The sequence below is a fragment of the Monodelphis domestica genome, chromosome 3, assembly GCF_027887165.1.
Source record: "Monodelphis domestica isolate mMonDom1 chromosome 3, mMonDom1.pri, whole genome shotgun sequence".
NCBI classification, from domain to species: domain Eukaryota; kingdom Metazoa; phylum Chordata; class Mammalia; order Didelphimorphia; family Didelphidae; genus Monodelphis; species Monodelphis domestica.
The window spans coordinates 263,758,058-263,773,695 of NC_077229.1; the positions used below are offsets into that span (position 1 = coordinate 263,758,058).

The 15,638-nt window shown below is 33.0% G+C and overlaps 1 protein-coding gene across 3 annotated transcripts in view; it reads left to right on the plus strand.

Moving 5' to 3' along the window:
* Nucleotides 1-15,638, plus strand: part of L3MBTL4 (L3MBTL histone methyl-lysine binding protein 4) — a 598,737-nt gene that overhangs the window by 395,844 nt on the left and 187,255 nt on the right. For all 3 annotated transcript variants that reach the window (XM_007487689.3, XM_056823686.1, XM_056823687.1), the window contains one exon: nucleotides 10,997-11,170. In XM_007487689.3, coding sequence (XP_007487751.1) covers nucleotides 10,997-11,170 — 174 coding nt within the window. The remainder of the gene's footprint in view (nucleotides 1-10,996; nucleotides 11,171-15,638) is intronic.

Genomic DNA, 15,638 nt, shown 5'->3' on the forward strand with positions numbered 1-15,638 from the left:
AGTTTCAAACCTGGGTTTTTTTTTTAATACAACTTCTCTGTTCTATCCAATCTAGAAATACAAATACGCACATAAAAACTGAATTACAACACAACTTTACCATTGGTTTTTTCATTCAACTCATTTAGATAAAATTGGTATGGTCATATGGAACTACTTATCTGAACTTAATAAGGAATGGAGGTTTTTCCTCTAAAGACTAAAGATTATTAAAAGTTAATGGGTAAAAATAATTCAAAATACCATGTCTATCCTATTTTTTAATCTTAGTTATATAAGTGAGACATGACAGCCATGAGGGAGAAAATATTTCTAAATTGGAGTTTGGACAGTGCCTGCATGGGAGGGGAATGAGGAACCTTATGTATTCCAGCCTATACCTGACAAACATTCAACTTTACATCCCACCCACATGGTGTTGTAGCCTTTTACTAGAAGAATTATGGTGAAGGATCACAGGATCACAGATTTATAGCTGGAAGGGATCTTAGAAGTCATCTAGTTTCTTCTCCTTTTGCAGAAGAGAAAAGTGATGCTCAGGCTGGTTGTGGCTTACCTGACCTCACATAAGTAATATCAGAGTTAGAATTTGTACCTAAGTTCTCTGACTTCACAGATCACACCATTTCCATAGTGATGTATTTATTGCTTCCCATAGAGAAGGGGAGCCTCCCCAGGCAGTATGGTCATTCCTTCTGTCCGGATTCAGTGGAGTTGTTTGTTTACTTTGTTTTTGCATCTAAACTGAATTTATTTCTTAGCAATATGTAAGTTATGTTCTCAGGGTCAGCACAAGAACAAATTGTATCCATCTTCCATGTGATAGTCTTTCATATATGTGGAGGTAACTGCCATGTTAACCCCCAAGTCCTCTTCTCTAGGCTAGACATGCCCAGTTCCTTCAGGTCATCCTTATCTATTTGAGGCTTTTGACCGTCCTGCATATTATTTGGTAGATTCTTTCACACTCAGGAATATCCATCCATCCTTCCTAAAATGTTACAGCCAGAATTGGACAGAGTATTTCAGTTACTCTGGCCAAGGGAGATTAAGTAGACTAGCTTTCATCAATGTGATTATATAAGATCTTGTTATTTTGGGAAGCTTTGCCTATAAAGCCAAATTAACTTTTTTTTTTTTGGCTTTTGTATCACACTGTTGCCTTTTAACAGCCTATTAAAATGCCTATACTTACACTGAAAAAACTGTTACTCAGCTATGTCTCCTCATCTCCCCATCCCCATCTCCCCATCTTTTAAGATTTTATATATTATATCTCATAGCTAACATTTAAATAGTATTTGGACATTTCCAAAATGCATCGTATGCTATTGAGATTCTTAATTTTTATATCATTTATATTTACCACTGTATCTCCTCCTTTCCCCAGACAAAGAAGGGAAGAAAGGGAAGAAAAAATGTTTGTCCAAGTAAACCAACGTGATGGGAAAAATTGACATCATATTATAAAGTATTAGTCCCCCAAACCACTTGGTATTAGTTTGAAAAGTAGATTGAGTAGACAAGATGTAAAAAATATCCAACTCCTTGCAGAGAGAAACTAATTTGTATCTTGCCTCAGTTTCCCTAAATTTTTAACTGTTACAAAGATGAGAGTCAGAAATAACTGAATTCAGTAAATCCCAAAATTTACAATTCCTAAGAACTAAACTATTTGACATGAATTAATGGAAAATTGAAAATTAATCTGGAAAAATTTTAAAAATAGACCAAAACCACAACCACATACTATAATAAATTCAAAATAGATAATGTCTTGAGTAATAAATACCATGACATTAAGAAATTAGAAGATAAATGCAGTGGATAGAATGGCATGACTGGAGTAAGAAAGACCCCAAGTTCAAATCCAACCTGAGACACTTAGTTGTGTGATAATGAACATATCATATAGTCTCTGCCTGCCCCAGTTTCCTCACCTGAAAAATTGGAATTAGAATGACATCTATCTCCAGGGTTGTAATTTTCAAATGAGATAATATTTGTAAAGTGATTAACACAGTTCCTGGCATCAAGTACGTAGTTAATAGATTTGTATTTCTTTGTCTTATTTCCTAAGGGGAAAATTACAAGCTATAGGTGATTTCACAATGTAAAAAAGATACTTTTATTTATATAAAATTAAAATTATTTTCCATTAATGAACTTAAAGTAACTAGTATAAGAAGGGAAATAGTCACCTTGAAAAAAATTTTTTATCTCTGATAAAGGTTCTGGTATCTAAGACAATGTAGATGATAACAGAAATATTTAAGATTTAAAACTTTCTCAATAACTAAGTTATAAATGGATACAAAAAAGACATAACAAAAGGAAAAATTTCAAATAATTACCAACCATACAACCATATGAAGGAATGCTACAAGTCGCTGATAATAAGAGAAATAGACATTGAAATAAGCATGTAGATTCACCCAAAATTAATCAAATTTACAAAGATGCCAAAGGAGAGGAGTAGTCAGCTTTCCAAAGATTGTGGAAAGATAGGCAACACTAATGTATTTTTGGTAGTGCAGTGCACTGATTGAATCATTCTGAAAAGTAATTTGAAATTATGCCCAGAATATGACTAAAATGTTCCCATGCTTCCACACACACAGATTCCACTACTAATGATATTCCCTAACAATAACAGCATAAACTGAAATAGTTGTTAAAGATTTTTGTGGTCACAAAGAACTGGAAACAAAAGATTCCTATCATTTGCAGGATGGCTTAACAAATTATGATTTATCAATATAATGAAATAATAATTTGATATAAGAAATGGGCATATATGATGAGTACAGAGAATCATGAAAAGATTTATATAAACTGATGCAAAGTGAAGTATGCAGAAACAGGAAAACAATACAAAATTACTACAATGTTGTAAATGGAAATGACAACAGAATTGTAACTGAGTAATATGAAATTATGACAATGCTTGCCTCCAAAGAAGAGACATGAGAAGGTACCTACTCCTGATTCTTTGCAAAGTTGGTAGGACCATGGATGAAAAACATCACATATAATGTCAATATATGATATTCACATCCTCATAATAATCCATTTTACACTGTGCCACTAGAGTCATCTTTCATCTTGCCACCATGCTGTTATATTCTACCTTCTTTGGTTGGACTACCTCCAACTGGATATTTCATCTCTCATTCTTGTGCCCTTAATTCCTGAATGGTGAGTTTTCCCTCATATCTTGCAGCTTTGACTTTAGTTATTACTGTTTCTTTTGTCTTTCTCTAGTCCCAGTTGGTCATAACTCACTCACTCATGAATGCTTAGTTTACAACTCACTCATAACACTTTTCCCTTGTTCAACTACTAGAAATAATCTTTCTTCCCACCTCCTATCTATCATAGCTCTTGGTATATCCTCTATTACTCTTTCATTTTCTGTTATATATTCTAGCCATTAGTTTATAGATTTAATTAACCCTACTAAACGGAAAGCTTCTTGAAGATAGGTATTATACACACCATATAGTTCCACATACATAGTAGAAACTTGACTATTATTTATAGATGCATCAATGAACCAATATTACTTCATTGCATACTATATTTAGAACTTATTCTGAGCAATCAAGAGAATTTTATAATTGTGTTCTTTTTTAAAGAATAGCTTAGAAATTTTTACCTCAGTCAGTTACATTTTATTAATAGGCATTGCATATTTTGAAATAGATGTGTTTATATATGCATATAAATGTTTTATATGCTACATTTAGTATAGAATACAAAGTTATTTTAATATGTAATACACACTAAATGTATCTTTATTTTCTTATTACTTTTGCCAAAGAGAAAGTGTAACGGAAACAAGAACTTTAATTTTAATAACTATATTTATTTTTGTGGTAATTCCTAGAAAATAACCCTAAAAGTATTTGATGTGTCCCAATAACTTAACCAAATTATGCAAAGAGTGAACCTGAAAGAAAAATGTTGTGAAGTAGGTAATTGTATTATTGTAGTAGAAACACATTCATAGTTGTTTTTATTAGCTTTCATTGAATAAATATTTAAGTCTAGTCATCACCCCATTTATTTAATTGACTATAGGATGTTAACTATTCAGGTTATGTACTTTAAAAAATTTCAGATCTTTGCAAGCCAGATTAACTTCCTGAAATATTACTGATGGGGTACATTAGACAGAAACTATTTAAGACCATTAATGTGATATTTGTTGAGATGATGCATTTCTTTACTGTAGTTTGCGAACTGGGTGAGTCTGGGTATTGTTAATTAAAATACTTTAGAGGAAAGGGACTATGCCAACTAGTTGGTCTAGTGGATAGAATTTTTGGCCTAGAGTGAGGTAGTTCTACATCAGATCCAGCCTCAGGCGCTTACTAGCTATGTCTTCTTGTTGTTGTTGAATCCTTTCAATTGTGTCTGACTCTTCATGGCCCCATTTTGGAATTTTCTTGGCAAAGATACTGGAATGGTTTGTCATCTTCTTTTGTAGCTTATAAACAGAGTGAAGTGACTTGTCATCTTGCTAGTAAGTTTCTAAAGCCACATTTGAACTTTGAGTCTTCTGATTCTAAGCCTATTGCCCACTGCACCACCTATCTGTGTAACCCTGTGCAACTCACTTCGTCTGTTTCAGTTTGCTCATAGATATAAATGGGTATCATAATATCACCCAACTCCCAAGATTGTTATAAGAATAAAATGAAATAATATTTGTAAAATGTTTAGTATGGTGCTTAATAAATGATTATTTCCTTCTCACTTATATTCTTAATTATTTTTCTCTATTCTGATATCAATATTCAAAGTCTTTTATAATAGCCAAACAACTCAGAGCTCTTTTTGGTACAATCCTTAAAAGAACACTCAATGCCAACTAATTCTCTTCTCCTCTAAGTGTGATTTCCTCCGTTTGTCTTTTATACTACTAGAAAGAATATTTACTTTATATTTTAAATAATTAGCAAACTAGCTTTGTGAGGGAAAATTAAGCAGATACAAATATTCTTATATTTGGTCTTTTCATTCCTGTATAATTCATCAGAATGAAAAGCTTTAAGGTTTGTTTTTGTTTTTTTTTTAAATCCAATGGAGTAGAAAGAGTATCTCCCTTTGCTTCATCAGAAAGTTGAGTGGAATGAAGGAAGAAAAGGCTTGTAGCAAAAAATGACCACGATATAAAAAGCATCAATTTTTTTAAAAAGAAGCATCTTCAATTACTTAGGCTCTAGTTCCAACATTCTACACTCTACCTTTCTGATTTTGGAAAGGCTGACTTCTAAATAAATGAAGAAATTGGACTAAATCTGGGTTCTTCACCTAGGGTACATAGATTATACATAGAGTTCAGGGATGTCTATGCAAAGGGGAAAAAATCCATGTTCATCTAAATATAATTGGTTTTCTTCTTCACCCTATGTATTTTAGTTTACCTTCTTAAAAAGCATCATTCCAAGAAATGAACGATTTGTTGTTTTTCTGTCATATTTGACTCTTTGTGATCCCATTCAAGGTTTTCTTAGCAAAGACACTAGAGTTGTTTTGCCATTTCCTTCTCCATGTCATTTTACAGATGAGGAAACTGAGGCAGACAGAATGATGTGAACTGTATAGGGTCACACAACTAGTAGGTATCCAAGGCTAAATTTGAACTCGGATCTTCCTGATAGGCTCAACACTCTATCTACATTACTACCTATAGTTCTTGCATGTCAGCCCAGTGAATAATTCCTGTATTAGATGATCTTAAAGTTCCCTTCCAGCTCTAAAATTCTATCATTCCAGTTTCACATCCTGCATATCTGGAAGGAGGGAGGGAGAAAGGGTGGGGAAAGAGATAGATGGAGAGGGGAGAGAGAAAGGGAGATAGAAGGAGAGACAGAGAGAAAGAGAAGGACAGAGTGAAGGGGGAGGGAAGGAGGGAGAGAGAGAGGGAGGGGGGTATGAGGGTGGGGAGAGAGGAAGACAGGCAGACACAGACAGAGATCCATGCCCTTGCCTTCCTGAATATTAGATGACACATGAGAGAATCTTTGCAGCAGATAGAACTAGAGCCCCTTTGAATATATACACAATATGGGTAATGCCTTAGATATATAGTTAGAGAGTATAGAGTATAATTGGTTTTGTTTTGTTTTGTTTTAAGAGATAGCACTCTATAAACCGCCTTTGTGCAGGAGTCAGTTATCATGCCTGATGTTCCACAGAGGAGTCCAGGTCTTTAATAGTCACTCCAGTATTTTCCAACTTCCTAAGGAGATTTCTTCTGCAGAATATCCCTAGGGGTTCTGACCTATCTTTTCAGAGCTGGTTCTATCCCATACTATTAGCAATTTTTTATTTCCTTTTTCACGCTCATGATATAGGGTTCCTTTAACATTACTTGAGAAAATGTTATTATTAATTTTTATTACTTTTACGACATTAAAAAAACAAACAACCTTATCTTCTGTCTTAGTGTCAGTTCTAAATCATAAGAGTAGTAAGTACTAGGCAATAGGATTAAATGACTTGTCTGGAGGCATACAGCTTGAAAATGCCTAAATCCAGATTTGAATTTAGGACCTCCTTTCTACAGGCCTGGATCTCAATCCACTGAGCCACCTAGCTACCCTACTCCAGAATTATTTTTATCCTATCTTATGGCAAAATCATAATTCATTAATTCATATACATGAATTTATTCAGCCATTCCCCAATTAATGATTATCTATCTTGTTTCTAATTTTTTTTTTGCTACCCTAAAAGACTGTTATTACTGTTTTGGCATGTATGGAGCCTTTCTGCCATCCCAGTGCATAGTGGGATGAGTGATTCGAGAGATATGTGGCGTCTTCACTTTAATGAGCCTGTCTTCCATAGTTCCTTCAAGATTTACCATTTTGGTCATTTGTTGTCACTTTGAAAGATATGATGTAAAACCTTAGTTTTAATTTGAATTTCTCTTAGTATTGAAAACTTGGAATATTCTGTTATATGGTTGGTTGTTCATAGTTTGCATTTCTTCTTTTGAGGACTGCTCATTCCTATCATAGGACTCTATGTTCATTGGCGACTAGCATTCTAAATTTTTACCTTCCTTAGCTGGAACTTGCTTGTATGAAAATGTAATTACATTCATTTCATTAGTACTAAAACATGTTTTCTGTTTGATTTATCATTAAAAAAAATTTAACACAGATGAGAAATATAAACATAGGATAGTAGAGAAATAATAACTAATATTATATAGCACTTTTAAGATTTGCAAAGTACTTTACTTTTATGTCTTATTTTCAAAAAGCCATAAATGTTGGATAAAATGAAAAACTCTCTAGCCCTTTGAATTTACCTTGTTAAAAGAACAAAAGGATGTGTGCTTTAAAATTTTAACAATTATCTTTTCTTTTCTTTTTTAAAAAATAAAACCCTTACCTTCTGTCTTAAAATCAATACCATGTAATGATTTCAAGGCAGAAGAGCACTAAGGGCTAGGCAGTGGAGTTTAAGTTTAAGGCCAAATTTGAACCTAGAACCTTCTGTCTCTAGGTTTGACTCCTAATCCACCGAGCTCTCCCCTACCCGCATCAGTTTTTCAATTATTATTTTGGTGACAATTGCTGAGTTTGGGAATATGGACTACAAATGTTCAAATCCTGCTTTTGAATAATTATCATTCTGTAACCCGAAGCAAATCACTTAACCTGTCAGACTCCAGTTTCTTCATCTATAAAATAAAAAGCAGATGTACTTGATGATCACAACTTTAAATGTATGATTCTATGTTCTTTCATTTTTATATTAAGATTTCCTTCAGAAGTTTCTTCTTTCAGACTCCTGTCTACTGTCTTCTCTTCATGTGAAGTTTCTGCCTTTATCTTTTAAGAATATTAAATTGAACTTCAGGTTTTATTCCCATTTTTATGATCTGAGGATCTGTCCTTAGAATATTTGCATCTGAATTCAGAGGCTATTCCACACTAACCAGGTGAATAAATGATGTACTGTGGATTCCTTACTGCCATAGAGATAAAATCTAGGGGTAAAGATTTTGGGGAAAATGGTTGAGTCCAGTTAAATGACTGGAGGAATTGATATAGAGTATAAATTAAATAAAATGTAATTCAAAGCAGCAGCAAGCAAAGGGATAGTAAATGCAAGGGAATTAAAATTCATGAGGAGAAAGCTTTTAATGTTAGACTGATTGAAGTGAGAGTGATGTGATGAAATTGAGGCAAATTTTTTTTAAAATAAATAATGATAATAGAAATTTTGTAACAGAAAGTTCCTTTGCACTTCAGGTCCTTCCAATGTAAGTGTTTAGTTTTATGCTCTTTTGGGAACTCTTCTGAATAAAAATATTTTAAAAAAAAAATCTATCCTTCCTTTTCCCAGCCTTGAGTCCTAAAATACAGGTAGGTTGCAGAGTGGATAGAGCACTGAGATTACAGTCAGGAAAACCTGAGTTTTTATTTGGCCTCCTATGATTACTAGCCATGTAATCCTAGGCAGGGCCACCTCTAACTTGCTCAGTTTTCTTAACCAAAAAATGGGGCTAATAGCAGCATTTCTCTCTCATAGTTGATGTGAAGATCATCCAAAGTAATATTTGTAAATTGCTTAGCCCAGAGGCTGCCTCTTAGTTAGTGCTTAATTAATATTTATTCCCTTACCCATCTTCTGCTAACTAAAGCTCTTGTTCTACAATTAAACAGAACCTTTCCTTTTTTGTGATTGATATATTGGAAATATGAGACAGTATAATTTCCAAGTGGATATCCATCTCTCTATGCTTTGATATCTTTCCTCAACTTTTCTATCGATGGAAGATATAAACTATTTTCACTAAATCATTAATAGCTTCTAGAAAATGGCTTTCCTTTACTAAATCTTGACTCTGGATCTTTTTCTTCATGTTACTATCCACCAGGTTTCTCTATTGAACCACTTTTGTCCACTATCAATATTTCAATGGTCATATTTTAACAAGGACAGTTTATTATAGAGAATGGGCAGCTGGTCTTGGCATCAGGATGCTCTGAATTCAAATCCTGCCTCTGACACATACCAGCTGTGTGAACTTATGCAAGTTACTTAAATATCTTAGGTCATTTTAGTGACTAAGTAACCAAGCTACTTAACAGCATTCCAGTCAACTCTCTGAGACTATGAGATACTTAGGAGTTGTTGATCTGCATCAGTGAAGGAATTTTCATCTTCAGGAATTCCCTATACCAGAAAAAAAAAATCAGTTCTAGACTTCTCCTCAAATAACAGCAACAACAAGAAGTCAATTAGTTAAAAAAAACTTCTGGGAAAACTGAGAGACAATAACAGATATTAAGTTTAGGTCAAATATTTTACAGCATATGTTTGCTAAGCAATAAGTAAATATATGACCTAAATATAAAAGTCATCACCTTTTAGAAATGGAACTGGAAAGAAATCATCCTTTGGATTTGTATGGAGAGAGAAGTCCATTGCTAAATAGGGAATAGAAAGATTTTGAATAAATAAAATAGAAAATTTTGATTACATGAATTTTAGGTTTTGCAGAAACAGAATTAATACAGCAAAGATTAAGAGAAAAACATAATGTGGGAAAAGACATTTTTAGCAAGTTAAAATTTTAAAATACTAGTATGAAGGAAAGAGAGAACTCTGACAAAATACTAGCAAATGAATATTGATCAGGTATGTTGACATGTAATTAAAAAAAACAGGAACAAGTTTATTTCAAGTTAAAGGAAAAAATAAAATAGAATTTATATGGAGTCTATAACAACCTTCCAGGAAATGACAATCATTCCCTGAGGACCAATTTCCTTCATATTGCTTTTTTAGCCTGTGTTGTATAGAACAGCTCTATTTCTAACATATTCTCTTTGGCATGTAATCTTGATGAAATAAATTGTATTTTTAAAAAACAATGGTAAAGATATCTCAAGAGGTTCTAATTGTATTGGTACTTACTCTTTTTTCTGAATATGATTGATAAATCTACTAAATTATACAAGCACATGGAATTTTCTTTGTCTTCCAGAGTACTTTGCAAATAGTAAGAAGTTAATAAAATTTTGAGTACATGAATAAGCTATCAAATGAACCAGTTGCATAGGTAAAAAGGTTATTCCTCAAAATCAAATGCATGTTCATTAACAGATACAGGTAGGATACTTAATTGACTTGAAAGCATTTAATTTCCATTCTTATCCCTTTCAAGAGATTCCCATTTTGGTTATAGATTGGTAATAGGGATACAAACATGCAACTCTAAATCCCTATTAGACAACAACATCTGGAAGCCTCACTGATACCTAAAAGGTCAGCCTATCCAAATTAAGATTTTGAGCTTTGGGGGGGTACATATGGCTCAGTGGATTGAGAGCCGGGCCTAAAATTGGGAGGTTCTGGTTTCAAATTTGGCCTCAGACACTTCTTAGCTGTGTGATCCTGAGCAAGTCACTTAATCCCTGTTGCTTAGCCCTTATTGCTCTTCTGCTTTAGAACCAACGTCTCGTATTGATTTTAAGATGGAAGGTAAGGGTTAAAAAAAACGTAAAATGGCTTTCCCAGATTAATAGTTTACAAATAAATTATCTTATACAGGTTTATGATACTGGAAGATTGTCCAAACGTCCAGTTTTATTTCACGATGTTTGTTTTATCTAACAAAATCCAACTGACAGCCTGATATATCATCTGGAGATATTGATGGTTGATGGTTATGTTGCAAGTGTTTTATGTCACTATATGGGAATATTTCCTAATGTTCTCTTTATGAAAATTTTAAGTATTCTAAAAAAATGTTTTTGTTGACCAATATCTCTACTTCTGGAATCTGACATTTTCTCCAACAGAAGAGATTTAGCTAAGGAAAAACAGATTCAGTATATTTGGTTCAAGCAGGATGGATATCAGTTTTTAAATGCTGTTCTAAATCTATTCTGATCACAGTAGATTGATGGTTTATCACTACATACTGACAGTTTTGCTTTTTTTTTTTAATACAAAACAGTGCTTATGGCTGCCCCTATTCAGACATAAATTTGAAAAAGGAGACAATGCTTCAGCATCGTTTGGGAAAAGAAACTCAAGCAAATTTTGTATCAGACTCTTCACAATCAAAATTGAAAGGTCTTTGTAGTGTGAACTTCAATGGAAAACATGAAAAGCTGAACAGTAAACTCAGGTAAGAAACTTTTTTTGTGAATACTTCTAAGAGTAAGAAAAGTAATTTTTCATTTTTAGATCATTTTTGAATTGACAGTTCCTTACATACTTTCCACTTGATTTTTCATTTTAATCCTTCTTTCATAGCTCATAAAGTTGTTACATTCACTGTGGCATAATTGACAACCCATTCTTTATCTTCTTTTGAAAACTTGACTACTACTTCACCTTCAAAAACCATTCATATTTCTCTCACTGAATGTTGAGGGTTCGGGTAAACAATGAGATTCTTCTATTATAAAGTATACTTTCTGATTTTCTAATATCCTCTGATCCCTTCCCGCCCCAAATAGTTATGATATGTTAGTTATCAATCTCTTTTTTTACTCAGTCACAATGTTTATCTCTGATTTGTTTTGCCTACATTTCTTCTCTTTTGTATCTACTAGACTTTTCTTTTTCCCTCTTCTAATTAATGCTAAAATCCACTTTATAAACATTTAAAATAATAATTCCTACTATCTTTCATTGTTGTAATCTTACTTCTTTTTTTCTGAGAATAAACATGTGATCTTCCCAGAGAAGAATCAGCTTTTGATTTGTACTTATGTATAATCACTTGGTAGAGTCATGGAAATATACTGGTAGCTCATCAGAACATTATTTAGTGTTTCTTCTTTTTATTTTTTTATCTATTCACTCAAAAGATTGCTATAGGATATTTTGTATAAAGAGCTCTCAAGATTCCCTGCTGAGAATTATAAATAAAAATCACCTAAGATAACTGCAGAGATGCATTTTGAGTTAGTGGGAAAATGTTAGATTTGGACTCAGGAAATTTTAGTTCAAATCCTAGCTCTCATACTGACAAACTATATGACCTTGGGCAAGTCACTAATTTGAGCCTATTTCTGTATCTGTAAAATGGTTTAATGAATCTTGTCCTACATATATTACCAGGTTATTGTAATGAAAGCAATTTATTAGTCTTAAAGGTTTTTTAAATGTGAATAAATAAATAAATATGGAAATTTCACATGTGTCTAGACTTTCGATTTCCTTGGCATAGGGAACCATTAGAAACTTCATTAATGTAGATTGTTAGTTCATCTGTAATTTATAGTTGAGGGTTCCTCGGTACCACTGACAGGTTGTAATTTGCCCATCACTAATATGTTTCAAGGGCAGGGCATGAATCTAAATTTTCTTGACCAGTCCTCTGTTCAGTATACCATGTCTTTCAGTAAGAAAGAATGGATGAATGAATAAATAGCTATATAGGTAAATAATTGGGTACAGTGTACAGAACAAACAAACAATAAAATGACTCTAGGAATAGATAAAACCAAAAATTAGGGCATCACATTGTAGGTAGAAGGTTACTGATTATTGATTGTAAAGCTGGAATTGACCTTAGAGCTCAGTCATCTAGATCAGATCATTCATTTTACAAATGAAGAAACTTATTTAAAACCCAGAAAATTTAAGCAATTTGCCAGAGGTTACATATTTAGCAGTTAAATTATAGAACTATAGTTGAACCCAGGTCCCCAACCTCCAAATCTAGCAATCTCAGATTCAAAGAATTTTAGAATATTAGAGATTTTATAACCTTAAAGTCATTTCAACTAAGTGAACATTTCTAATTAATAAATGAAAAAACTGAATGTCCAAAGTGTTCATGAATTGGCTTGCTCAAGATTATTAAGGTTATTGTCATCATTAGTATGACCACCTCCATGTTTTGGTTAGCTTGAATTAGAACTTGAACAGTCTGACTCGCCAGCTAATACTCTTCCCTTTGACCTTTATACCCAGTTCTCTCTAACAAAATAAAAAAGTGCCTGTTTAACCTAGAATCATAGGATCATCGGCAGGACCTCCTGGTGAAAGAGGTGTTACCCAGACCTAAACCCTGTTATCTTAATGTGTGTGTGTGTGTAAACTGGAGGATCCTTCACAAGTGATTGTGTTGTATGTCTTTTGTTTTGATATTACAGCAATTTCCAGATATATACTACCCAGTGAACTTTGTAGTCAAGAAAAACTCTTTAGTAAACAAAAAACAGTTAAGCCAAACTGGCAAACACAGTGATTGTCTTTAACAAATTATTCTGTGTCTGCAACCTTAGCAAGGCAGGGAGGGAGCCACATTTTTGCATCTCTTCTCAATGGGACAGAGTTTATCATTTAAATTACATAGCATTTGTTTTGGGATTAGTATTCTTTTTTTTTTTTGCATTTACTATTTTCCTGTTTCTACTTACTTCACACTGTACTGATTCACACAAACTGTTCCTCTTTCTCTGAATTCCTCGGTTTTGTCATTTCTTACAGCAACAATAATATTCCACTATATTAGTATATCTCAATTTATTCAGAATTTCCCAAACAATAGAAATCCCCTTCATTTCCAGTTTTTAGTGATTGCAGATCATGAACTCTTTCATTCTCCTGCTTTAGGGAAAGGAACAAGAGTTTTTAAAAATAGTTAATGTGCCAAGTTCTTTACAAATATTATCTCATTTGATCCTCACAACAACCCAGGGAGATAGGTACTAATTATTATACTCTTACCTTTGAGGAAACTGAGGCACACTTAAGTGATTTGCCCAGCATTTGTTATTCCCATTTACCACTAAGAAAACTGAGGCAGACAGTTTAAGTAACTTACCTTCTATTTGAAAGGATCTGAGGCTGGATTTGAACTCAGCCTCTGCCTGTTGCAGCTCTCTACTTCAGCCCCAGGCTCTAAATACTTGCATTATTCTCACTTAGCATCTTATATTGTGAGAAAAGTCAAATTAAGCCTTTAATGCATTGATAGATTTTTTTTATATCCAAAATTTCTTAAAAGTGTTTGTTCATCCTTCACACTGATGTTATTTAGCATCAGTGCCACTTCATAATTGTAGAGTGACTTTTATTCATTCAGATGATCCTTCCCAAGGACTCTGAGACCTGATTTTTCTCCCTTTTTGTGTGTTGCATGATCTGTTTGTTGTATATGCACATGTTTCTCTATTTTTATAGCCTTCCCTTAGATTTGTTTATTCTACACCCACTTCTCTTGTTGAAACTTCACAGGGTCTAGTTGTTCTCTGGTGATTTTTTTTCCACACCCACATTATTTACATCTCTTAGTAGTTGAAAGTACACTTCTCCTCTTACATCCTTTTCCATTTCCTAATCCAGGCAGGCCCTTTTCTCTCATTTCCTAATGAATATTTCCGATTTTCTCTTTCTCTTTCTAGCATTATCAAAGCCATGGCATCCATTTACTGTTCTTATTATATTCTGCTACATTTTATTTCAGAATAAAATTCCACGTAGTCTTCATTTCTTTCCAGATATTTAAAGGGGGAAAAATTCTTTTTTCAGATCTATGCCATGTTCTGTCCCCATAATATATATTTCTTCAAGTGCAGTATTCTTTCTTCTTTTGAACTTTTCTCAAGAATTCAGTTTTCCATGTATTGTTTTGATATATTCTTATCTCTGTTACAAGTTTCTTTTCCATGTTTATAATTAAAGAAAGCTTTTGTACCAAAAAAAAACATCAGTGAACAAAACATGTTAGATAAAGTGAAAATGATGCATTATTTAAATTGGTAATTGAATAATAAATACAGTATCACCTTTTTTCTATTTATTACTTACATTGCATCAGTGATGTCATTTTAGCCCTCTTTGAGTTTGAAGGACAAGGACCAACCAATGAAAAACCTTTCCTTACATTTACTAAATAGTTTGTGGAACTCTTCTGAAAAGTTTTTCAGACATCCTTGGAACCTTTCTTTCTGCCTTTCCTTTCAAATTTCAGGGCTAAAACTCATGTTAATTTCCTTATAGGTCAACTGACTACCCCCAGAGTCCCCTTTTTCCTCATATATTTCTTCATTGAAAGGGAAGGTACATCACTATAGAAAACAGTAGATAGATAGCGGACTTCATTACTGATCACACTGAGGTTTTTACTCCTCTCTAAAAGAAACAAAATCAGGAGAAATGAAACTGAAAAAAGGACATTAAATAATGAGAATAGGAAAAGAGAAAATTAAGTTACCTTCCTCTCATCCCCCATAATTACTCATTTCTCTGGCAACTAAGAGTTGTCCACAGCTGCTTTCTATTCACTTCCAAAATCTTCATGCTTAAGAAGAGAGCAGGTATTTCTCTTTCTAAAAAAGTTGATAGAGATTATTAGAATCCCATCTATTCTTTTCTAACAAGATTAACATTTTTTAGTCCATTTTTGCCAGTACTTAGTGCAGTACCTGGAACATAGTGGATGCTTAATAAATGCTTCTTGACAACTTTTAAAATACTTTTTTGTAGCATTAAACTCAAGAAAATTGTAAGTGAGAAAGCTATGTGAACTAATACACTAAATAGATCTTTTTTGTAATTTCTTAAAGAAACTAAGCTAATTGAAATAATTAGATCTTATACTGAAATCAAAATGAAAAACTTATTTTTTCTATTAA